This window comes from Ochlerotatus camptorhynchus, unplaced genomic scaffold (genome assembly GCF_037179485.1).
Source record: "Ochlerotatus camptorhynchus isolate MF236.1 unplaced genomic scaffold, CSIRO-AGI_Acam_v1.1 ptg000056l, whole genome shotgun sequence".
Taxonomy (NCBI): Eukaryota; Metazoa; Arthropoda; class Insecta; order Diptera; family Culicidae; genus Ochlerotatus; species Ochlerotatus camptorhynchus.
Window position 1 is genome coordinate 1,285,249 of NW_027040546.1, and position 26,954 is coordinate 1,312,202.

Below are 26,954 nucleotides of genomic sequence, written 5' to 3' on the forward strand. Positions count from 1 at the left end.
GCTTCCAATATCAGAAAAAGGGCCATTAATGCGACAGTTTTTCAAGATAGACGCACATTTTTGCCTAATCCGTACGATGTACGCCTGTGGACTTGGAGACATACTTCAAGTTCCCGCGTACATCGTGCGGGTTAGGCAAAAATGTGCGTCTATCTTGAAAAACTGTCGCATTAATGGCCCTTCGCTCATTTTCAACTTCTATTCAATTTTCATACTGCCGTACTCTAACGGAACTATCCACCTACCCTCTTCTAAAGATCATTCTCTAGCTAATAAATCATCACACTAAAGCTTCATGTTAGCATTTCCAACCAACTCTGAAAATCGTTAACTTCGCGTATGAAGTAACATAAAAACAATTTGAAAAGAAATTGTTGTTTGGCGAGAATTTTCCAGGATGACCATTTTTTAATGTATCTTGTCGTGCTTCAATGACAAACGCGACAATTCCCATATCTGGACATAACTTAGCCATTTCTTGATGAATTTCACAAATTTTGGTACTTCTAGAATTCCTAGGTTCTGTAGATTATTTTGATTGTAAAAAGATTAAAAATAGGGACGTCTACTTTATTCAAAAACGAAAAGAGTTGTTACACGTTTTTTTTTAAAGGAAGGCTGATGGATTTTTCAAGTAGCGTAAGATCCATAAATTAGATTAATGGGCTCAAATCTTCATAATTAGCCAGAATACAGTCATGTTTCCTATAAATGGATCTTGGAGACAACGGAACGGTCCTCCGGAAGATTCGGAACATTCGTAAAATTGGTCGATCCATGAAACTGATCCTAGAGTTCCGTGGTTTTTTTTTAAAATTAGGAACTGTGATTTAAGAAAGAATTTGGGTTCATGACATAAACACGGACCCGTATGGCCATGGGAGCGTGCTCAAGAAGATCCGAAACATCTTTAAAAGTGGTCAATCCACGATACTGATCCTAGAGCTCAGCGGTTTTTCGAAAACACTTGGAACTATGATATAAGAATGAATTTGGGGTCGTGACCATTAGACAGTCATTCGAATGATCCGGAACATCCGTAAAAGTGTTTCATACATGAGACTGTGAAAAAAACTGTGATTTTTTTCTCGAAAACTTCACAGACCGAAGTGTTTTCGAAAAAATCGCGAAGTTCTAGAATCAGTATCATCGATGCACCAATTTAACGTATTTTCGAAAAAAAAAAACCGGGGAACTCATGGATCAGTTTTATTGATTGACCATTTTACGGATGTTCCAGATCTTCTGATGACGATTCCATGGTCATGCAGGTACATGTTTATGTCATGACCCCAAATTCTTTCTTATATCACAGTTCCTAATGTTTTTGAAAAAAAAAAAACGGCGGAGCTCTAGGATCAGTTTCATTGGTTGACCTCTTTTATGGATGTTCTGGACATACAAGAGGACGGCTCCATGGCCATCCGGGTCCATGTTTATGCCATGAACCCAAATTGTTTCTCATATCACAGTTCCTAATGTTTTCAATAAAAAAAAGCAGAACTTTAGGATCAGTTTCGTGGATTGACCACTTTTACGGATGTTCCGGATCTTTCGGAGGACAGCCTCATGGCTATCAGGGTCCATGTTTGTCACGACCCCAAATTCTTTCTTATATTACATTTCCGATGGACATCCTGGTGCATGGCCTTTCCTAATGTTTTAGAAAAAACCGCGGAGTTCTAGGATCAGTTTCATGGGTTGAGCATTTTTAAGGATGTTCCAGGTCTTCCGGAGGACGGTCCCATGGCCTTCTAGGTACATGTTTATATCATGACCTCTAATTAATTTATATATCACAGTTCCAAGTGTTTAAAAAAAAAAAAAAAAGTGGAGCTCAAGAATCAGTTTCATAGATTGAACACTTTTACGGATGTTCTGGATCTTTCGGAGGACGATGGCCATCCTGGTCTATGTTTATGTCATGAACCCAAATTCTTTCTTATATCACAGTTCCTAATGTTTTAGAAGAAACCGCGGAGTTCTAGGATCAGGTTTATGGATAGACCAGTTTCACGGATGTTCCAGATCTTTCGAGGACGGTTCCGTTATCTCCAGGTTCCATATATATAGGAATCATGACTGTATTCTGGCTAATTATGAACATTTGTGCCCATTAATTTAAATTATGGATCTTAAGCCTTGCAAAACCCATAAACGACTTTAAAAAAAAAAAACGTGAACGACTCTTTTCGCTTTTGAAAGTAGACGACCCTATTTTCAATCTTTCTGCAAATTAAAATAATCTACCGAGCCTAGAAATTCTAGAGGTAGTCGGCGTAAAGTATTTTACCCACCGTATTCGGAGTGTTAACGCGATGTGTATCTGAGCAGCAATGTGATCTCGCATGCCAGTGTCCGAGAGTTGAAATACATTCTTCATTTCTGCCTCTATCCTTTTGACGCGCGAGATCAGATCATTCTGCTCGTCGCAACTCTGATCTGATAGACAATTAGCACACTTGAACAGAACATTTGCATTGTCCGTGATAAGCTTTGCTAAATTTAATACTGCGTAGAAAAAGACTTCGTAAACGGAGGTTTCAATGTATTTAGAATTTTTAAGAGATATCTTCTTTGTAAAACTGCAGAAGAACACAACGCTTGGTGTAATCTAACATTTCTTTTATGCGAAAAATACGGGAGACAACATAGGTTTTTACATTTAAAAAAATACAAAGAATTTAAAAAAAATCTCCATTGATGTGAATTTTGGAATTTTGCGCGGTTTTTTTTACGCGGCACGTATCTCCTGCGTAAAAAGCGACTCCAGTGTATCTTCAAATCTAGCTTCCGTGTGTGTAGAAGATTTTGAATTTCGAAGCGTCAGTTGAGAGGGTGCGTTCACAAGAGCAATCGGGGTACTTCAAGTGAGAAGGGCAGCCGTTATCTTCATGACGGTGTGCCCCAAGTGAGATTTAAAGTGACGATCGTGTTTATGAAGCTACAGCTTGAGCTTGAGCTTGAGCTTGATTGACCGCCCACGGTTGCTACTCTGTTATTGTCAGATCAACTGTAATTACACAGAGAACCAATAGACGATGCTTGGGACTAGCAATCATCTTCAATGTGTAAAAACTGGTGATCTTAAATTGGGCAATACCAGCGCCGGCCACGCCCGAACACAGGTCAAGAAAGGAATGGGAAGGATTGTGTTGACATGACACTCGCTTTGATGGAAGCCGAGAACACCTCTTCACTTCCACGTAGAATCACTGGGATGTTGGATAAGAGGGTTGGGTTTGCAGCAGGGTTCGTTTTGGTAAACGATAAGCTGATTTGATGTCCTAACGATCATATAACGCGAAGGAGCTTGGGACTAAACCCACGGTCTTCTGCTCGGTAAGCAAAAACGTTTGCCACTAGGCAGACGAGCACCTTTTTAATCACCGAGTTTCTGTTATTACCATGTAGACAACAACGAGTTTCGCAAAATACACGATACACGAGCGATTTTACCATAAATCTCTTTGATATGTAAAAACCTGGAACCGCGTTTTTCTGCTCAGTAAGCAGGCCACTGTAACCGACGATCTTTCAAATCCGAAAACTAAAAACTACGAAAAATACTTAGGCCTTCATTAAGTTCCACTTTCACGCGATGTTCAATGTTTATTGAAGCTACAATTTAAAAATTATTTACACATCAAGATCTTCATTTTCAAATTCGTGAACGCTACAATCTTTTATACAGAAAATTGACTTGCAGATTAGCGTCGCATGGTTAGAAAATTATAAACTACTGATATCCAGTCTTCGCAGCACAGCATGAGTACGATGTGCACGTTGTTAGTTTTTGCACTCGCTTGTTTACGGAATTCTATGTTCGTCTATGTTCAAGCCCATTTGTACACAAGTTTGAACGCAAGCACAATGAACAAATGTGAACTTCAGCTTGCACCTCAGCTCGCACCAATGTACAAAATCATGTGCAATTGCAAAAGCTCAGAAGACGAGGGGAACAAGCGAGTACCAAAGCTAACGTGTACCTCGCACACATTTTGTACCGTGAAGACTACTCATAAGAAGAAGTTACGCTTGAGCAATTGGGTTCTTAAATTAAAAAAAAAAATATATCGGTTTCTATACATCATCTGAAAGTGATTCGTTTTCTGATCACAATAATATTACTTTTTCGATCCCAATAACTTCCATCTCGATTTTTAAATCAAAATAATCACTTCGTTTTTTGACACTAACTTGAAACTAGCAAATTAACAACTTACTCCTACACAAAGTACCACCGAGGGGTGCTAAAATGGTGAGTTTTGCTAATGTAATCACTTGTATTTAAAGTAGTTCCAGTGCTCCCAAATTGACGAAATTTTGAATTTCGGTTCCATTTGTTATTCTGATTACGAGTATGCAATTACCTCAATACCCCTAAAGAATCCAATTGCATAACAATTTCAGTCAATTTATAAAGAGACGACATCTTATCCATTTGACAGGTCTTCTGCTCGAATGGAATGGCTTTTCCTATGACTTTGACACATAATGGATTGTTTTAATTTTGACATGTCGTCTCTTAATAAATTCAGGCTCTTTAGCGGTGATGTGGTATCATGCAACATGTCAAAACATCATGACGAAGTCGTGTGGCATGTGGTACCCGTTGACATGACGTTTTAACATGCTAACAGATGCCACACCTCCGCCACAACAGTGGACTCCTGGCATAAGTTAAAAATCGTTCTGTCGTAGCCCAGTTATGAAGCATCCATTAAGTACGTCACGCTCTAAGCGGGAGAGGGGAGTTCACAGATATGCGGCTAGCAATGTATTAGGAGGTATAGGAAAAACGTGATGAAATGAGAGGGAGGTTGATTTACGCTACATTTTGCGTGACGTACTTAATGCATGTTCCCTTAAACGTGCGCCAAAATTTTGCAAACATGCGCGCCGACTACCTACCTGCACACTGCTGGCGCGCAAAAGGGCGAGCAAGTTTAACTGAAAATTTAGCTCCGTGTTTAAACTAGAGGTGGGCAAATAAAGCTCATATGGGTGAGTGGATAAAACCAATCCAGCTCACTAAAGGAAGTCGATTCTTTTGAACAGCTCTTCAGCTCACATTGAAATTATAGAAATTATAACACAAATTCTAAATCGGAAAAAGAATTAGTGGCTTTAGTGCTTAAAACTGCATCAAATCGCAAAAGTAGTCTAAACCAATAAATCCGTATCTTTCAACATGGCTTTACTTTTCAATGGAAAACGCTACTAACGCAACAACTGATCAACCACCGCGTAAACCAAAATGCTTGCAAAATATGCCAACAACATATCAAAAATGTATCCGAGACTGGGACTGGGACGCTTACCACTACACCACGGGCGCCGCTGCTCTCTAGAGTTGTAATCTTGTAACCAAACTTGGAAGCAAGGGATACTCTACATAAATTCTATTCTAACTCTTTTCTGAAATGAACTTGATGGCCCTGAAAAGGGCCGTTTTGTTACATTGGTGATAAGTTTTAACCTCCGAAACCGTACAGAATGCGTCCCTGTCCCTTCAGAGCGTAGATGACATCCATGGCCGTGACGGTTTTGCGCTTGGCGTGTTCAGTGTAGGTGACGGCATCACGCATATTTTCTAGGAACACCTTCAGTACACCTCGGGTTTCCTCGAAGATCAGACCGGAGGCGCTTGACATAACCACGTCGAGCCAGACGCCGAAAAGTTATTACTATTTCCAATTAAATACATATACTCTCATAGTGATAGCAATGTTTAACATATTTAGCAGGGTTTTAATCATACAAATGCAAATCGCTAGCTTTCATGCTAAAAAATACTGGTTTTTGAGTCAAAAGTTATTATACGTCGTTTGGTGGCCCCTATTGTTACTTAAGTCAAAGTGTATTTACCAGGATATTCTGGAGAATTATCAATTACGTCTCTTTACGTGCAGCCCTCATCATTTTAGGACCACCGAAATCATCTTAGCAACCAACAGTTCGATTTATTCACTTTAATAATGAGAAAGCGAAACGACGAACGAACACTTTTCACGGGTTTCTCAGCGCTGTTACTTAAGGCAAACGGCATCTCCATAGAAATCGGGTGACTTAAGTAACATCGAAAACTATTTTGATCGGAAGGTGATTACGTCAAAAAGCTATTTGACTAGTAAATAAATTTAAAAATGGGATGTGATCCTATATTCGGACAGTATATAGTGTAATAGCAGGAGCATCGATTGACACTGATAGCTCGACTTTGTTTACCTTTACTTTCGACGTAATGAAAATTTGCTCTTGAGTTGTGATCATTCCCGGAGGAGCAACTACGAAGTGCACGGTCAGATAACGTTAACTCGACGGCAAACACATTCATTGATACGTTTGTTGTTGTGGATGATAGAAGAGCATAGCAGAAATAGTGCGAAATAGGAAACCATGGTCATCACAAAAGAGGAAATCGAAAAAGAGAATTGGCTTTCACCCTTCTGCTTCTAAGCCCCTTACAGTCATCGTCATAGCATCGCACCGCTTTTGGTTCTAGGGCACTTGCCGGTTGCAATTTTTAGATCAGGATTCACTGTGATGCGATCAGTTGTAAGCAGCAGAAATGTCCTTCCCAACTCTCTTGTGGAATCTTTTAGTGGCTCTGAAAAGGGCCGGTTTTGATAGATTTCAACGAAGAAATTAAGAGCGTTCACCACAAATACGAAGAGCCAGTTGAATGTCCTTTGGCATAGTTCTGACACGCTTAGCGTGAATGGCAAACAGACAGACCAGATAGGTCGGTTTATTTCACTCGTCGAGGGTATACTTATACCTGCGTCGAGTAGCATATTATTAATACAGGGAGGGAACAATCCATACAGTAGTGGAGGCGAACCAGCCCAAGGCTGAAAGCCTCATTAATAAAGTTAAATAATAATAATCCATACAGTAAAATACTGAAAAGGGGAGGAGTTTCGCTTCTTATGCTACGGGCACAAAACGAGACACCACCGTCGAAACGACTATCAGTTATTCTTTTCCGAAGTGAACGAGAAAGCTACCGGAGCGAAGAAGCCAGCAGGTGATAAGAAAGCCAAGAAGCCTGTTGCTAAAGCTGCCAAGAAGCCAGCTGGTGAGAAGAAAGCCAAGGCTGCCGTTGCCAAGACCGCGAAGAAGGCCGGAGGCGTGAAGAAGGCTGCTACTCCCAAGCAAAAGGCCACCAAGCCCTCGAATACCGCTGCCAAGAAGCCAAAGACCCCGAAGCCGAAGAGAACCACCCCAGCCAAGAAAGCGGCCCCGAAGAAGGTCGTCAAGAAGTAAACTTCGAACATGTTGTTGATGTTCAACGACACAGAATTACCCAAAACAGTCCTTTTCAGGACTACCAATAATACAGTTAAAGAGTTCTGTTTCAAGAATTTCGACATCACATTTATTTATTAATCATATCATTGTGTGCTGTGCTCTATCTATCTAGCTATGTGTGCTCTCATTGAATACACATCACAACCAACGCAAGTCTACTGGAGGGAAGGCTCCTCGCAAGCAGTTGGCAATGAAGGCCGCTCGCAAGAGCGCTCCAGCCACCGGAGGTGTAAAGAAGCCCCATCGCTACCGGCCAGGCACCGTCGCCTTGCGTGAGATCCGTCGCTATCAGAAATCCACCGAACTGCTGATCCGAAAGTTGCCTTTCCAACGTCTGATCCGTGAAATTGCCCAGGACTTCAAGACCGATCAGCGCTTCCAGAGCTCAGCTGTTATGGCTCTGCAGGAAGCTAGCGAGGCCTATCTGGTCGGTCTGTTCGAGGATACCAATCTGTGTGCCATCCACGCCAAGCGTGTCACTATCATGCCGAAGGACATCCAGCTGGCTCGTCGTATTCGTGGAGAACGCGCTTAATTACCCCGTCGAAATCTTTACAAAAATCGACAATAATTCAAGAGAGTTGTAGTGAACTTTTAAAATTTTAATTCGCTCGTTCCGTTCTAGTCCAGATTAAGTAACGAAGTAGAACGTGTACGGGGGTTTGTTTTCGAGATTTTGAAAACTAACACAGCGGGTCCGGTATATGATTTCGAAATAAATTTCACTTTATTTTCATGTAGCATCAAAGTGAAAAGGTCTTTGCCCAAACCACTAGAAAATAACATATATTTTATGGTACTTTCTAAGTAAATTTTATTATGTTTTCAAGATTCTCGTAGCATCATCCATTGTTAAGAATTTTAAAATTATTATTCGAGATAAAATATGGCTCTGCGAAGATTCAACTTTCGATATTAAAGTGTCGGCAAGGCATTAGAAAATTAATCGTTGAACTCTTTCTTGATAATGTTGTGGCCATTTTTCCAACGCGCTCGGCGTAGTTGCCCTTGCGGAGCAGACGGTGAATACGACCGACTGAGAACTGCAGCAGCTGGGCATTCCATGACGGCGGCCCAGTATACCGGAGCACTGGCACCAACGCACTCGGCGTAGTTGCCCTTTCGCCCCCAGGCTCTGCTGCCGCTGCTCTGCTGCCGTTGCTCTGCTTCCGCTGCTCTGGTACTGCTGCTGGGTTGACGATCGGATAGACAATGATGGAACGAGCGACCTTGTTGGACGCTTATATAGTAGAACAGAAAATATCAGAGGTGTCAGATACTCGCATCTGATGTCTCGGTTGGAGAAAGTATAAGAATATAAAAAAATCAATCGATTTTCACCATCTTTAGACAATGGTTTACTTTTTACCATTTTTCAATAGTTTACAGAATGAAATGAATAGTTTTGAAACATTCAGGAAAATTGCTAGAAATATTTCCAATCGATTGATGCCATTATCTTGTAAATCTATCGAGAGACGGTTGAGTTATTATCGTTCAAAATCTTTTAATTTTTCGTAACGCATCCAAAATGACTGTTTTCAATTGTGTACCCCCGTATGTTGCCGAAAGACGTTATCCAACGTCAAAAAAAATCAGAAGAGCTGGACGGGTCCAAGAGTCGCCATCCTAAACAGCTCCCAGTGAATCATTCGAGTCGATGATTCGGATCCGGAGCTGAGCTGATAAGCTGGAGAGCTGCATTTCGCTTTTCGGATATTTGCTTTTATGTGGATCTTCCACTCCCCCACAGAATGACGGGAGGAGAGGTGAGAGCACATATGCTGAAGGAATAACATCAGCAATAAGAGCCGGGTACATAAATAAATTGGATAATACCAGTAGAAAATTAACATCGTGTAGCGCATGATGTTGACGTTGGTGCTGTCGATCAGTAGGCACATGTTGTATTACGCGCGCGTCTTGGTTTACGCGGTGACTGTTCAATGTGTGGAGTGGAGTAATGAGTCCGCGGGTTATCAGCTCACTTTAGAGAATCGGGTCTATAGAACAGCTCGGGAGCGGATCGCCCATCTCTAGTTTAAATCCGTGTTTAAGCCCGTGTGTAACCCGTGTACAAACATCTGCGCATACACTTGCGAACAATATTGATACACCAGAATGTATTGCGTGATATGTACATGTATGGGTTCAACATTGCACGCAAGTTCAAGCTAAACATTCGCTTGGATTTTTGTGCACAAGCCAGAAGGCTTTCGTGAAGACTGCTGATACCTAACCAATCAGCCATTCCCCACTGTACACAGCTAAAAATAAGTATTGTAAATTTCCGTTTCTTTATGCACATAAATGGAGCTTCATATATTATACAAGTTAACATTAATGATCGTGTAAATTTATGAGACATGTCATGCACTATTCCATATATTGTATTCAACTATCCACCTTTGTTTGCAAAATTTCTTATAAGCTGCTAGTTTACGTGAAAAGGAAGTTTACATGCATGAATGTTTGTATGCATGCATCCTTACATCACCAGTAAAATTCAGATTTTTTTTTTTTCAGTGTACAACATTGTTGAAGACAGTAACCTTCTAGATGGCCAGGCCAGGATCGTGTTATATTCCATGTGGCCATTATTTTCATTCATTTTTTTTTCCTTGGATTTGTTTTACGTCGATCTTGTTTTCCGTGCTGAGCACCAATGCTACCGACACCAGGAAAGCAGCTCCCACAACTGGACCCTACCTATCGACCCATCAACTCATGAACCGGGGACCAACGGCTTTACTTCCCATCCGAAGGAAGGCGTGATCAGAGATGTTATGCCTCAGAACATCCCGGGGGCGCTGACTGGGATTGAACCCAGGCCTGCTGGGGTGAGAGGCAATCACGCTTACCACTACACCACCGGCGCCGCTATTTTTTTTCTTCATTCATGATAAAACATCATCAATTGAAAAGGAAATTTGCTGAAAATCAATGTAATTAGGGAAAGTACTGTATAGATCAATATATACTTAATTTATCGTGGACATTTAGTGTAGTTTTGTTTGAATTTTACTTTAAGCCTAGGGTGGCCATCTTGTCCCATCGTCCCTGACATAGAGTGATTCCTCTTGGAATGCAATGAGAAAGAAAGATAAAGCAATTCATGTAATTGTCAGATGAAGCTGTCCGTGTGCCGATCGATGTCGTTCGAAGTGGATAGGGTAAAGCTCCTCATTCGCGGGCCAATAGTCATTTTCAATATTTTACAATTAAGGATCTTTATTTACCAAACAATCTAACGACTATATTTAAATATACAGTCAACTCTCCACAACTTGATGTCCACTAACTCGATATCGAGTAATTGAACCATAGTAAAAATGAATGCCATGGATACTGTGATAGGTATTTTATATGTAATTGTTATTGTATAACTGGATAATTCTATAACTCGATGGTCTCTTCAATATCGAGTTGTAGAAAGTTCTTTGTATTAACTTCCAAAAAAAGATGACTTTTATCTGTCACAGGAATTTTCTGCATCATTTTTCAAGAGTTCTTCTCAACTCCACTTTTCCTTATCATATGCAAGTTTCATCCAATTAGTGCTAAAACGTCGCACAGAAACCCCCGTTAGAAACCCGTTCACAACTTCCTGCAAAATCTCCCCAGGGATCTTTTACCTAGCTCACCGGCTAACTGGCACTGGAGAACCAACCCTTTCAGCTTGCATTTGAACAAACATCATTGTCCTCCGAATCACGTAATCACATAATCTGTTCCTCGTAATCAGATTAGAGTCGGATCCGGTTGGACACCGTCACTCCACACCGCATCTGAACCGCTTCCTTATCAAGGTGATTCTCATCCAAACTCGTCCATTAGTAGTAGAATGGAGAGTGCTTAGAGCACGTCTCTAAAGAGGAGGTGACTGCAAAAAACAGAGAAGATTTACACAACCGAAGCGAAGGTACCTCTAGGTAAGGAATGACTTGGGAAGTTTCTTTAATTTGCGAATGACTTGCAAACAGCCGAAGCTCAAGTAGGTCCTACCTTTCATTTTTTTTCTGCGTGGGGAAGCTCAGCCTCGTTCTTCTCAAACTCAATCTCGACCGCGGGAATGAGAAGCATGCAGGGAGTTGTACATTTTGTGTTTACTCCATGGTACAAAAAGGCCCCGGGGATAGCGTTGTACATACCTTCATAGCTAAGGAGAACCAGTTGGTGTGTGCTTTTCATTCGGGAGGAAATGAAATTGAATTAAATGTTGTCCAAACTGCGGTTCTCTGTGGGTTTCAGGGTTCGGGTTTTCCATTCATTATGTGTATGCTTGTGTTCTGCTTGCTGCGTGTCGAAATGGTCAGGCACGGCACTGTGGGAAAATTGAACCACGGAATGACTGTACGAGAAGTCCCATGCCAACTCATGTTACCACTAAATTTATCCTTTAAAATCATCCTCCAACGGTTTTCATGAAAAATTTGATTTTGGAAAGCACTACCATTGCTGGATTCCGAAGCAGCTCTCGCCGCTCTTTATAATAATAATAGATTCGGCACATTCCTCCGTTTTCAGATCAAAAAACTCTTTTCCCTCAAGTTGGAGACTAACCATGATTGACGCGCACCCTTCTTGTATCGCATTTCTCATCCATACTCCACATCTCGATGTAACAAGAGACAAATTCAAAAGTTTCTCATCGTCATTTCTCATTTCTTTTTTTTCTCTCTCTCTCTTTTTCTATGTCTGTTGCTTTCTTGATTTTTCCGACTCCAACTAACCGCAACAACCAAACCACAACCAACTCCCAACTCTAACAATAATAACAACAACAACATCAACAATAACAACTTTAACAAAAACAACAACAACAACATCCCAACATTCAATCCACCTCTACCACCAGAATCGCACCGTTCGTACTTGAGTCCCCGAGGAAAGCTCTACCTTAAATCCGATGGCGAGGGTAAGCAGAGATGCATTGAACAATGTTTTTGTTTAGCGCTGGAAAAAAAATATTTGTTTTTACTTTGCTATTGTTTCTCTTTTCGTGCCGTTTCGGTTCGTGAAACAAGGAGAGGAGCAAAAAAAAAATCAAGATGATTATAATCTGTTCCTCTCGCTGTAACTGACTCAGTGTTTGTTTCGGCCGTTGATGTTGTTTTTCTGTTTTTTTTTGTGTTTAATCGAATTCTCGTTTGGCTCTCTGTTTTGTTATTTGCTTTTGATAATCTCCAATGATAACATTTTGCAATTACTCTAATGGAATCGCTGTTTTGATGTTCTTGCTACTGGGAAAGAATGCATCTGAAATGCATATAGATAAATTAGCATTCACACGACTTTCAGATGTATTTTTGATCCATTTGTCACATTCTCTCACCTCGCAAAACTCTGCTTTGAGCAACTACTCACATCAATGATAATACACCTATGTCATGTAAAAGTTTCAATGTTTTTCCTATAAGGTTTGTTGTTCTGAACACAGCAAAAAAATAATTTTGATATCACATCAAAGTGGATGCACTACAATCATGTCGAAAATTTCATGTAATTTTTATGACCACATAAATAAACAAATGCAGTAAAAGCAGCGTAATGTCAGTTCATGCATTGTATTAATGATAATTTTGTCCTTTTTAGCAAGTAATATTACACCATATTTTCGACATGATTGTAGTGCATCCACTTTGACGTGATTTCAAAATTATTTTTTTGCTGTGAAGGTGATGACGCTTGCTGAAGGCTTAGAACCTGGAAGAACTGCAAATTTGTCTGGATGTTGAAACTTTGGATGGCATTGGTCTAAATTCACACACATTCATTAAGCAATACAATGCCCACAAATCAACAAACACGCTTAAACTGTCCACTAATACTTATAACTATTTCACATCATATTTTGTGCAACTTTCCATAGTTGGTTGTTATTATCTTGTTTGGTTTTGATCACGTCACTTGTAATGTTTCTGTACCCGTTGTTATACCGTAAATTGATGTTTCTCTCTCTTTCGAATGCTTGTTTTGCGATCGCTGGAACACACTACTGTGCATATAATTCCTACCAAGAGTGATTTACAGAAACTGTGAAATTTCATATTGTAGACAACGGGGAAGTCATTATAATGTTTTGATCTACAGTTGAACCCCGTTAGTTTGAATAGCTAAAATTACAACTAAACAGTGCTCAGTTAGAATTTGTTAAACTGGTACGAATGCGTAACGCCATTGAGCATTGTAATAGCCTTGTTCCCGTACTTGCTTTTTTTCTTTTGCTGTACGAAAATCATATGCTGCAAAAAGTACGGAAATTTACTTTTGCTATTTGCTCTACAGAATCTTACAGAAAAACATATACGGGAACAGACCTTTTAATGGAGGCAAAACGCGCTATCTTAGAAATCGTCACCATAGCATTCCTTTGGCGACGATTTCTGCGCAGGTTTCGGCGTATTTTTCCCAATGAAATACACAATATTTCTAATCTGATTTGTCAGTAGATTTTTTCAATGTTCTGTTCTGTCAAACTAGTAGCGTGCGCGAAACGCGTTCGTCATGAGTTTTGGGTGTTTTGACATCTAAAGTTGTAGACTTGAATTCATACGTTCCCGACGGAGAATCTGGACGTTCCCGTTGGTGATTTCAGTACGTCTCGAAGAAGATACCAGACATTCTTGTTGATTTCGGACGTTCCCGACGGTGATTTCAGCAGTTCCCAAAGGAGCTTCCAGATCTTTTCGAAGTGATCCCAGACATTTCCAAAGAGGATTCCAGTAGTTCCCGAAGTGATTCCGGATATTCCCATTTTTTCTACAATTACAGCAGTTCCCAATCGATAATCCAGATGATATCGAAGAATTTCCGGAAATTCATGACAACGATTCCAGTTGCTCACGGTGGAATATTCTGGCGTTTCAGTTGCGAATGGGTTAAGAGTGTTTCGTGTTCTGATATCTAAAATGGAAGACTCATTGGCGTAACTACTGGGGAGTTCCCGACGGTGTTTCCATACATTATCGACGAAGGAGATTACATATGTGTCCAACTTGAATACAGACTTTCCTGACGGGTATTTCGGGTGTTCACGAAGTTATTTCGTACATTCCCGACGATGATTTCAGCGATGATTGTTATCAAATATATCATATTAACAATATGATCCATTTATGCCTTTTCCAAATATTGCAATGGTGACCCACAAAATATTGCTTCACACACCATCTAGCGTTGAAAAAGGTCAGCAACAATTATTCAATTACAATCGTAGGGTGCGAATATATCACTTATTACAAAAGTAAGAGTCACATTATTTTCATTAATTACATTGTGTATATTACTTTAAAATTTGGCTGACAGGTCACTGTTGTCATCAAATAAAATAATATGCTGAAATATATTCATTTGAAATATTAAACAAATTTTCATTTGGTTTACCCCCCGTAACGATAAACAAATACATTGGTAGCCTTTTTGGCCACAGAGGTGCTTTCATCGCTAAAAAGAGTGGATCATATTGTTAATATAATATATTTGTTGTTATTCTCGATGGTGACTTTCCTGATGTTTACTCCAGATGTTCCCGAAGTGATTTCGGACATTCCCGACGATGGTTCCAGCAGTTCTCGTAGGAGATTCCAGACATTCCATTGATGTTGGACATACCCAACAATGATTCCAACAGTTCTCGATTGAGATTCCAGATGTATAGTATAGTTTGAAACTGTCAGCATAAGACAGCTTCAGGCAACGGATAGCAAAGTGAACGTCATTTAGATACACTGAAAATATGAACGGTCCCAGATGACTGCCTTGAGGTACACCACAAGAAACAGTGAATGGTTGAGAAATATGATCTCCTATCTTCACTGACATATGTCGACCGGTGAGGTATGAGCGAAGCCAATCAAGAAGGGAACCGTGAAAGCCAAGTCGCTCTAGTTTGGCCACTGCAATCTCGTGATTGAGTTTATCAAAAGCAGCTGAAAGATCGGTGTAGGCAGCATCCACTTGATGACTTCTTTCGATCTCCCGTATGATTGATGATGTGTATTGTACGAGATTTGTAGCGGTCGACCGCTCCGACATACATCCGTGTTGTTTGGACGCCATGTAACTGAAGCAAGTGTGTTTTAAATAATCTAGCACCAATAGCTCAAAACGTTTTGAGACTTCTCATAAAGCAGCGATGTCACGGTAGTTGACTACACAGACTACTTATTGCCTTGTTTGAAGATAGGGAAAACAAAAGAATCCTTCCAGCCGTCGGGAAAGATCCCATAATCCAGCACTCAAATACAGTTCTTAATAACCACGGAAGGGATTCCGTCAGGGCCAGTGCGGAAAGATTTTTTCAAACGAAGGCCTGCTCTACGATCATCATTAGTCGAGAGCCTATCTCGACTAATGATGATCGTAGAGCAGGTCTTCGTTTAAAAAATTCGGTCCAACAGCATTCGATCTTTGACGAAGATACTGCTGAATTGTAACATGAACAGTTCAGCGATTCCCTCCGTATCAGATCTTCTCGATCCGTACACGATAGAAGGTAAACTCAATTCCTTCCGTTGATCGTTCATATGATTCTAGAAGCACGTGCTATTTGCTTTGAGTTTAGTTTATAGATGGCGCTGATGGGCTTGATAAAGCTGTTTGTTGAACCGCTTATACTGCTTGTTGGCGAAGTTTTACATTTTCTTCGATGCCTCCGTTCAAAGTTTACCAAATTTCTTCAAGGCAGCTCGTTTGGATGACTTCAGTCACTTGAGTCGGTGGTTAAACCAATGAGGGTTACTACACCCAACCGAGGGATGTAAGATTCGCTTACAATTATGTGGGATTCATCATCAGAGGATGTTAGTGGAGACCACATGAACCGAGGATGCGATATACCGAGCTGCGGTCCAATGCAAGAAAATTGGAGACATTGTTCGGTAGAGTGTATTAGTGAGGAAAATTATAGCGAATTTGTTTATTATCCAGGTTGGAACCAGTTCCAACCCGTGCGAACCCGAGCTTATTGTCAGTGCGAACCTCAATCCGAGCCAGGTTAGAAAAACAAACGTTTGACAGACAACAAACCAACCCAATCTTGATACCCGATCCAGGTTGGAACTGAATCAAAAACAAATTCGCTATTAGTTATGTCGAAAAAAATTGGAAACAGACTGCCGACTGGACTCGAACCACGAACGTTGCGATTATCAGACCTGTGCTTTCTCCACTGCTCTCCCCATGCTTCTGTATATGGATAGCCTTTAAAGCAAACATGAAGCGCTCATTTTCCCGCATACTCGACTTCGTATGCTTTTTCTGCTGGAGAGATTCGAGGCAAGTGTGTGCGTCGTTCTACAAGCTTACTGGTATAGTCGAAAGCGTAGATAGAACACGAAATAAAAAAGACAAAAAACCATTACATCGCCTGCATGGTCAATTTCTAACATTCGTTGCAATGTTGATGAACAGAGGATGATAGGAAACGGAACTAACATTCATTGTAATAGATTTTTGGTTTGCGTGTACAAATCGCTGTCCACGGTAACCCGAAAAGTGCAAGCCTGATATAAGTGTAATGATAGCTGAATAGTATCTACAACGTTTAACTAGTGGTTCGGGTGCCTCTTGGTCCGAGCAATTAGAAGTGAGTTCACGGCTCAGGAAACATAGATCAAGCAGTCTATGATTTTCATTGGAGATCCCGTTCCGTTGCAGAAGATCAACAATATTGTAGAAATCTAGGAGAGATGCTACTAGAAGTGTAATATATGAGCCATTAGATGAAAAAACCCTGCTTCACCAAATGCTTATGAAGCGTTCGTCATGAGTGTTGCGTGTTTTGGCAGCATAAATTGCATACTTCATATGTAGAGACAGAGATTCCAGACATTCCCCATGGAGATTCCAGACGTTTCCGTTGGAGATGTCAGCAGTCTCAAAGGAGATATCATTAATTGTTTACGGGAATTCCAGATGTTCCCATTGAAGATTTCAGACGATTCCGGTGGGGATGCCATCATTTCTCGAAGATAACAGACATTCCCAATGATTTGGGACATCCCTAACGTGGATTATGAACATTCTTGTTGAGGATTCCAGCAGCTCCCTATGACAATTTCAAGTGTTCCTGATGGGTACTCCAGACGTTTTAGATGTGATTTCGGTCATTCCTGTGATTCTAAACTTTCTTGAGTTCAGGGAAGTCCAGACGATCCCGAAGTGATTCCGAAAACTTCCGATGAGGATTCCAGCAGCTCACGATGGAGACTCCAGATGTATCCAGTTGGGATTCCTGAAGTTTCCTAGGGAGAATCCAGATGCTACCGATGCCAGATATTACCGACGTTAATTCTAGATGTTCCATTCGAGTGATCTAAACGTTCCCGATGCTATTCCGGTCATTTCCCACAGTGATACCAGCAATTATCGTAAAAGATAAAAGACATTCCATTGATTTTGATTTTCGAAATATCCGACAATAATTTCTGCAGTTCACGATGGAGTTCCCAGATGTTCCCGGAATGAGTCTGGAGTTCCTAATAGTAGTTTCCAAAGGAAATTCCATACATTCCCAACTTGGATTCCAGACGTTTCTGATGAATACTTCAGATGTTTATGAAGCGTTCGTGATCAGTGTTGCGTGTACTCAATACGTTCTCAAAGTGATTTCGGACATTCCTGACAAGGATTCCAACAGTTCACGATGAAATATTCTGAAGTTCTGACTTCTGAAACTGTAGACATGAATTCAAACGTTCCTGCTGCTTCCTTGTGTATGTTTCCAAATTGGATTATAGATGCTCCTGACGGATACGTCAGATGTTTTCCTGAAATGATTTTGTGCATTCCCGAAGATGATTTCAATGACGATTGTGATTACCAATTGAGATTCAAGGCGCTCTTGAAGTTCCCGGATTGATATCGTGCATTTCCGACGAGTATTCTAGCAGTTCTCGTAGGAGATACCAGACATTCCATTGATTTAGGAATACCCGACAATGATTCCAGATGTTCCCGAAGTGAGTTTGAACATTCCTTACGAGGACTGTAGCAGCTCAATTTAAAAACTTCCTTCGTCCCCTATTGTTACTTAAGATGTTCTTAAAGTGATTCCAGGCATTTCCGACAAGAATTCCAGTAGTTCACAACGGAGATTTAAGACATTCCAGGTGATATCTAAGCATCTATGCAAGCAATATCTATCCAGACCTTTCCGAAGTGATTCCAGACTTTTTCATTGAGGATTCTAGTAGTTTCCGATGTGATTCCAGGCATCCGCAATGGTTTCGGAAATTCCCGACAGTAAGTTCAGCTGTTCTTGATTGAGATTCCAGACGTTCCAGAATAGATTTCGGACATTCCTGACAAGGATTCCAGCAGTTCACGATGGAATATTCTGACGTTGCAGTTGGGAATGGGCCATGAGTGTAGCGTGCTCTGATATTTAAAATTGCAGACTTGAATTCAAACGTTCCCGACGGCGCTCTCAAACATTACCGACGTTCCTGACGGATACCAAATGTTCCCGAAATAATTTAGGGAATTCCCAACGATGATTCCAGCGATGATCAGGATTCCCGATTGAAATTCTAGACATTCCAGACGGGTACTCCAGATGTTCCTGAAGTGATTTTGGGCATTTGACGATTATTCAAGCAGTTCCCGTAGGAGATACCAGACATTCCATTGATTTTTTAATACCCGACATTGATTCCAGCAGTTCCCGATGGAGATCCCAGATGTTCTCGAAGCGAGCTTGAACATTCTTTACGAGGATTGCAGCAGCTCCCTTTAAAAAATTTCCTCGTCCCCTATTGTTACTTAAGATGTTCTTGAAGTGATTCCAGGTATTCCCGGCAAGAATTCCAATAGTTCAGGACGGAGATTTAAGACGTTCCAGGTGGGATTTAAGCAGTTTCCGATGGAGCTTCCAGATCTTTGCGAAGTGATTCCAGACTTTTCCATCGAGGATTCTAGTATTCTAGAGATTCCAGACGTTCCCGAAGAGATTTCGGACATTCCTGACAAGGATTCCAGCAGTTCACGATGGAATATTCTGACGTTGCAGTTGGGAATGGGCCATGAGAATTGCGTGTTGTGATATTTAAAATTGCAGACTTGAATTCAAACTTTCCCGTCTAAGATTCCATACATTTCCGACGACGCTCCCAAAAATTACCGACGGTCCTGGGAATTTCCGACGATGATTATGATTCCCAATTGAGATTCTAGACTTTTCAGACGGGTACTCCAGATGTTCCTGAAGTGATTTCGGGCAGTTGACGATGATTCCAGCTAACAGCGGCGCCGGTGGTGTAGTGGTAAGCGTGATTGCCTCTCACCCCAGCAGTCCTGGGTTCAATCCCAGTCGGCGCTCCCTTCGGAAGGGAACTAAAGCCGTTGGTCCCCGGTTCATGAGTTGATGGGTCGATAGGTAGAGTCCAGGTGTGGTAGCTGCCTCCCTGGCGTCGGTAGCATTGTTGCTCAACACGGAAAACAAGATCGACGGAAAACTAATCAAGGAAAAAAAAAGAGATCATTCCAGCTGTTTTCGTAAGAGATGAATTCCTGAAGTTCCCGATGGAGATTACAGATGTTCCTGGGCCGAGCTAGGACATTCCTGACGAGAATTCCAGCAACTTCCTATATGAATTTCACACGATCCCGACTGGTATTTAAGACGTTCTCGAAGTTATTTCGGACATTCCCGACAAGAATTCCAACAGTTCACGACGGAGATTTTAGCAGGGATTCGAGCTGTTTCCAAAATTCTGTATTTTACCAATTTGAATTCCAGACGTTTATAACGGATAGTCCAGATGTTTATGAAGCGTTCGTCATGAGTATTGCATACATGGATTCCAGACGTACCTGATGGAAATTTCAGACGTTCCCGGTGGGAATTCCAGCACGTCTCTAAGAAGAATCATTCGTGACAAGAATTCTAGATGTTCCCATTGGAGATTCTAGTCGTTTGCGGTGGGATTTCTATCAGTTCTCGAAAGAGATACCAGACATTCCCATTGACGTCGGACATTCCTGATGAGGATTCCAGAAGTTTCCTATGAACATTTCTAAAATTAAGTATTTGGATTCAGATGTTCCTGATGGAGATTTCGGACGTTCCCGGTGGGAATTCCAGCACGTCTAATTCCTGACAAAAATTCTAGATGTTCCCATTTGAGACTCCAGACGATCTCCAGAAGCTTACTATGGAAATTTCTCAAATTGCAATCTTGGATTCAGACGTTAAAAATTCCAGCAAGTCTCTAAGGAGATACCAATCATTTCTGACGAGAATTTAAGATGTTCCCATTGAAGATTCCAGACGTTTCCGGTGGGAATTCCATCTGTTCTGGAAAGAGATACCAGACATTCTCAATATTGTCGGACATTACTGACATAGCTTCTGGACATTTGAATTGCATATTTGGATTCAGACGTTCCTGATAGAGATTTCAGACGTTCTCAGTGGGAATTTCAGCTGGTCTTTAAGGATGTTCCTATCATTCCTGATGAGAATTAAAGATGTACCTTTTGTCTCCAGTTCCAGAAGTTCCAGGAATTATCAGGAAGTTCACCTGTTCTCGAAGGAGACACCATGAAGTCGGACATTCCTGACGTGGAATCTGGACAGGAGGATTCCAGCAGTTCCTATGGAAATTTCAGACGTTCCCTTGATGATGAACTAGCCCAGAGGTGTCTCAAAATCAATTTAATAAAAAAAATCTGACGTTCCCGATGAGTACTCCAGGCATTCTCGAAGTGACTTCAGTCAATTCTGGCGATGATTCCAGTAGTTCACGGTGGATATTCTAGAATTGTCTGTCGGGTGCTCAAGACATTCCCTAAGCTATTCTGGAAAATTCCGACGAGATTCCGGACGTTTCCGATTCCCGAAGGAGATCCCAGATGTCCCCGTCGAGTGGTTCAAACGTTTCCGATGTGTTCCTGGTCATTTCCGACAGTGATTCAAGCAGTTCCCGTTGGAGATTCCAGACGATGTCGAGGGGTATGTGCGGTCGTCCGTGCTTTTACGCAGGCTTGCTGAAACCCCTGAAACTCACTGGAGGTTTTAAAAAACTCTTGTCCTGCGAGTTTAGCCAGTCCTCACCTCGAGTGAGTGGCGGCAGGAATATGGAAGAAGTAAACAAAAACTCCTCGAGAGAGAAGGAGAGTGTACTTCAGCGAAAGGATTATTTGACGTTAAGTGCGCTTTTCGAGACTCCGGATGACTTTTTTGTTCGAAGCAAGAAGCTCAGAGTTCACCCAGAGTGAGAGTAATAGCGTGTGTTAGAAAACATAAACATGAATGGCAGCAAACCTCACTCCCATTTTTTTTCTCCCTTCGCTCACAAGCTCTAAAGCTCAGTAGAATGATTTGGCAGTAGGCATTCTACTCCTCCGAAAAATGCTTCGCTCAGTTCATTTCAAATTCGCGAGCGAGGCTCCATCAAGCCTGCTTTTACGCAGGTCAATTTCAGGGTGGGAGCCGTTCGAAGAATCTGGAGATTTTAAAATGAAATTGAAAGTAATATTGAATGTTCTATTAGTTTATTTGTCATGGTGTTATATTTTTTTACTCTTCCTAGCTTAACAATTCCCGCATATTTTTCTTCTAATATCTTGTGAGCTTATCACAGGTTAGGTAAATTTTCTTTAGAAAAAGGCTCAGTTTGACTGGTTTGACTTAATCTGAAATTTTAGGAAAAATAACATCAAAGCGACTTAGGGATGTAAATATACACGGGGAATCAATCAAACCACATCGAGTCAGGGAGACATCGAATTAGCGAAATATCGAGAAATTAGGTAGCGATTGTGGTGAAATTGAACGAACTTTGAAAATCATCGAGTTATCTGGATACCGACTATGGAATAAGGAGGAGTTGACTAATTTTTCCCATTACATAGCCTATTTGACAATGCCGAATTGACCTACTTCAATATAATACAATCTTAACATCCTTTGGCAAACCCGTTCCTTTTTTTTCTCAACTTTATAAAAGTTGTCAAGCCTTTCCTCGAAATATTCTATTTATTTTCATCGGAAATTGTAACGTTTTCTACGAAGCACTAAATGTTTCCTAAATACCCTCCAAATTTCCACTAATAATTGCCGTTCTATGACAGATTCGGTCATCCTCAACACGCCCCTCGATGTCTTTTCGAAAACTAATTCAAGTTATTTAAATATTGAAGGATCGTGTTCCAGCTCATCGTACCACATAATGAAAGGAAGAAAACTTTCTTAAATACTATTCCCAACCCGCTTTCGGGAGACCACAGCAAAACCCTTTCCGGAGAATGTGGTCAACACAATGTTCATATATTGGACCCAGAGAAGAACCCTCTCCGAATGGGGTTTTTTCAATATAATCACATTCCGCACTTTGGTTCATTCATCTTCACATATAGGCACATCACGACCCAAACTGGAGGTGGAGGTAAGTTGGGAAAATTCAGTCCTTCTTCGGTTGCAGCCCAAATCCCTTGGCCCTGGCAAGATGGATGCGCGTTCTGTACTATCTAAATATTTAAACAACCCACCGCCGTCTTACGTTGGTCGAGAAAAAAAAAACCCCCGTTCGGACAGATCCGTATCTCACTTGACATGGTCCAACATTATATTCCTTGGGTGGGCAAGGTGGCAAAAGAGGCAAAGTTTACCCCCGCCTCGCCACACCGCTGTATGAGGTTGATCTTTTTACGGCGAAACCGAAAGCGCCTTGATGGAAAGTTTATTTCTTTCAGCTACATTTTCCGAGTATGCCTCCTACCTCAAATGTGTTTGATGTTTACCGTGTTCAGCAGCAAACTGCTGCTGCTAGCATGTCGGTATGAATATTGGGGAACTGGGGTGTAAAACGCGCCACATGATAATATGAACAACGGCCGTGTTTATCGTACTTTTCAAATACCAATTGATAAGAACAGGTTTGCAATCTAGGTGTCCTTTTGCATTGGTATCAGAGCCGTAATTAAGATGTTTTCTGTTTTCTTTTAAATGAAGTGGGAGTTTCAACCGACGATCCGACTAGACAGCTGATAGCAGCTACACTCAAATTCAAATCCCTGTTCGTAGACTTTGCCTGAATTTCATAGTACCGCGATGATGCTCTTCAAACTTTCCTGGTGTTCTTAGAACTTCAACGCAAAACATCTCTGAATTTGGCATTTTTTAGATTGCGGTTCACAGAACGTCCTTGAAGTTTGTATAAATTTCCTAACGTTTGACGAACTTTTCTGATATCTGTTGAATTTTCCTGGAGTTTTCAGAGCTACATTAAAGTTTGTATAATTTTGCTAGCGTTCACATAATACTCTTTACGTTCGCAGAATTCACAATTGATCTTGCTTGAAGTTCGTAGAACTTCTATGAAGATCGCAGTATTTCTCAAAAATTTGCAGTACTTTTTCTAAAGTTTGAAGAACTTTTCTGAAGTATGATGTACGTTTCAAAAGTTTGCAGAATTTTTCTGAAGTTTGTAGAACTTCCTTGAAGTTCAATGAACTTCTCTGAATGAAGGTTGTTGAGCTTCTCTGTTTCTTTGGAGTTAGCAAGAATTTCCTAGGGTTCGCAGAACTTTATTAAAGTTCATTAAATTTTTTATTGACTTCAGAGATCTTCATTGAAGTTCGTAGAACTTTCCTGGAGTTCGACGAACTTACATGTGTTCGCAGAGGTTCTTTAAGTTCGCAGATTTTCCTTGAAGTTAACAAAAATATTTTGAAGTTCGCCAAATGCCCCTAAAGTTTTCCGAACGTTACTGAACCTCAGAATATCGCTTAAGTTCAAAGAACTTGCCGGAAAAAATGCAGAACGTCCCTAAAGTTTGAAGCACTTCCCTAAAATGAACAGAACTTCTTTGAAGTTCGCTGAACTTCACTGGAGTTTTCATAACTTCAATAGTGTTCGCAGAATGTTTACATAGTTACTGAAATTCACAAAACTGCGTTGAAGATCACAAAACGCCTTTTAAGTTTGCAAAACATTCTTAAAGTTCACTGCAGTTCGATGCAGTTCGCTGAAGTTCGCTAAACTTCTCTCTTTGAAAGTCGCAGACATTTCCTGAAAGCTTCTTTAGAAAAAAAATATATTGGAACGGCGTTGAGGGCTACCCAAATAACATTGCCAGTTTTATCGTGTTTTTACTGCATCCTACAAGTCTCAAACATGGTATTCAGAACCCTCATAGAACCCAAATTGTTTCTTGGGATACCTAAACTTACTTGGCCAGAATATTTGCTAACCTCACGTGAGTTTGAGAAGTGACGAGGCTCGGCAGCTTAGTGGATACCGTTTCTGCTTATTGATCAGAAGGTCGGGAGCTCTTTCCCTGACCCGTCCCCTTCCTTGAAATTTTTCGCTATGCCCTATTCTATCCCCACTAGATTAGAAAAAAAAAACAGTCTGCTGCTTTTACTGATCGCTTAATGTACCAGAGTGAATCCTTCCCCTCCCCAAAGACCGTGAGGACGTGGCCGAAGTCGGTATCAGTATAAATATAATGAATCAGTGAATTTGTACGTTGAAGATGGAAATATTATCCCAAGCTCCATCTATGTGGTTCTCTGTGCAATTTCACTGACTCTGATCAGCAACGAAGTACCAAATTAACCCTCATGTGAGTTTGAGAAGTTTCATTTAACCTATGCTCCTGTTTCATATCATTTCATCGGTGGTAGTTCAGCTTATTTTAGTGACAGCTCGAAAATCAACCGCGTTCAGAACCATAAGGGCCTAACTGTGATATCGATTGTCTTCATAAATTTTCTCTTTGTGTTATCCCAGTTTAGTGATTTTTTTAAATTTATAAATTTTACCAAAAGTTTATGTTGAACTATTTTGTTCGTGAGAGATAAGCCTGCCGTGGATAAAAACTTCGATAATAAAATAAAAAAAAAAAACAAAAAAGATTTTGTTTGCATTTCACAAAATTTAGTATTTTTCAATGAAAATGAGCCTTATCTTTAAAATTAACTGTTTTTGTCCGAGATTTTTAAATTTTTTGACGAAAATTTGTCTTTTTTCAGGGTATCTATTTTGTTTTTTAAAAGGCAATCTAGCTTGCTGCAACTTTGTCTCAAGCGTCATTGTTTATATGAGCCGTATTGAAAAATACTTATAACGCCATTTTGAAAAATTAAATATTAGCTAAAATGGACGATTTCCAGCACAAACTTGGTTCATTGCCCCTAGTGAACAATTATGTGAAGTTTCATAGAATTCTGAGAGATTAAAGTCTAAAATTTGTTTATTTTTTCGCTATCTGGCCTGGAACTGCTCTGGTGGCAAATATTTGCTGAGTATGATACTGTTCAATGTCGTAATACAACGCTGTTAGGCATATTACCTCGTCTTACCCTAATGCAAAAACGAAGGCTATTCCGTTGAAGAACACTCATGTCGGATGATGGTAGAGTGAAAGGAGGTAACTACAGAGCCCATAAAGCAAAATGAATTTTCCGAGGTCAGCTGGTGGTGGTGGTGGTGGTGGAAGAAAAGTGTTTGTTCTCGTTTGGGTAGTTATTTATCAAAAGTACAAAAGAAAGCACTACCACCGAGCGTGCGTGCTTTAGTTTGCGTTAACCAACATTGTGCGCGAATACAAACACTGATAGTGAGTTGCTCGTTTGGACGTTAGAAAAAACCACACGGGTTTCGCCTTTTTCCACTATTCATGCAACATCAAAGACTAGGGTAGAGCGCTACTTCGTCGTAATCGCCCATTTTCGTTCTATCCAGCAAGAAACATCAATAATATCAATGATTTCACCGTGCACAAACCAATAAAACGTTTGTACCCATGCGTTAGCTCATAATCTACAAAACAAAGCCTATACTAGCGCGTTGTATGAAGATTTACACTCATTGTTCTCAAAACAAAAGAAGTCCTCTTAGCGAATCCATTTTATCTGCCTTCATTCGTAGAACGAAGAAAAACAAATGGCATTTCAATGCGTTAGGACGGAATTGAAACTCGTAGAACGAATTTGGAATCAAGAAGCAGTGTTAAATTTCTAACAATAGCTCAATAATGTGTGACTCTTTATCAAATTCAACGGTACGTATAGAAAGGTAAATAAATTTTGAAGTCATCTATAGTAGATTCAATCCATTTTTGGGTTCCTATCCGTTTAAAAAGAGAAGTTAAGTGCTGGTCATGCTTAGTAGGAGGAAATTAATAAAAACCCTATGGTCACAAAAAATTTCAAAGCACAATATTTGCAGCAATAATGTAACCCACCCATTCCGTCTCGCACGCTGAGCCGATCAAGTCGCATCGGTCTCGTTGTACGACACTATCATTTAGTTTTGAGTTTTTCCCCACGCGAGGGTTTTTTCTCTCCAAAGTTAATTGGCATAGTGTTTAGACGACTAGTGCGCGAGTGAGGAAGCCGTTAATGATATGCCGAGTGCTTTCATTACGGTCCAGCTTTAACCCAGCATCATCGCAACATCATCAGCAAAATCATCACCACTATCGGTACATCACCCCACCGATAGCAACAACGAAAGAGCGTCATATTGCCTACCGAGTCGACCGAGGCACACCAGCATCGAGGTTATTGACTCTGCAGCAGTTGGATCAAACAATTATATCTCTCCAGTCTGCTGCCGCCTCAGTGCGTTAGGTATAAATCGTGTCGTTTGTATTGTTCTCGCCAGTATAGCATCTTCCTTGTTT

The 26,954-nt window shown here is 40.7% G+C and overlaps 1 protein-coding gene across 5 annotated transcripts in view; it reads left to right on the forward strand.

Moving 5' to 3' along the window:
• LOC135717477 (peripheral plasma membrane protein CASK-like) overlaps nt 1-26,954 on the forward strand; it is an 850,957-nt gene that overhangs the window by 293,159 nt on the left and 530,844 nt on the right. For 4 of the 5 annotated variants that reach the window (XM_065239577.1, XM_065239576.1, XM_065239575.1 and 1 more), the window contains exon 6: nt 12,176-12,235. The exons of the other annotated variant lie outside the window; for it this stretch is intronic. In XM_065239577.1, coding sequence (XP_065095649.1) covers nt 12,176-12,235 — 60 coding nt within the window. The remainder of the gene's footprint in view (nt 1-12,175; nt 12,236-26,954) is intronic. 5 annotated transcript variants of the gene reach the window in all.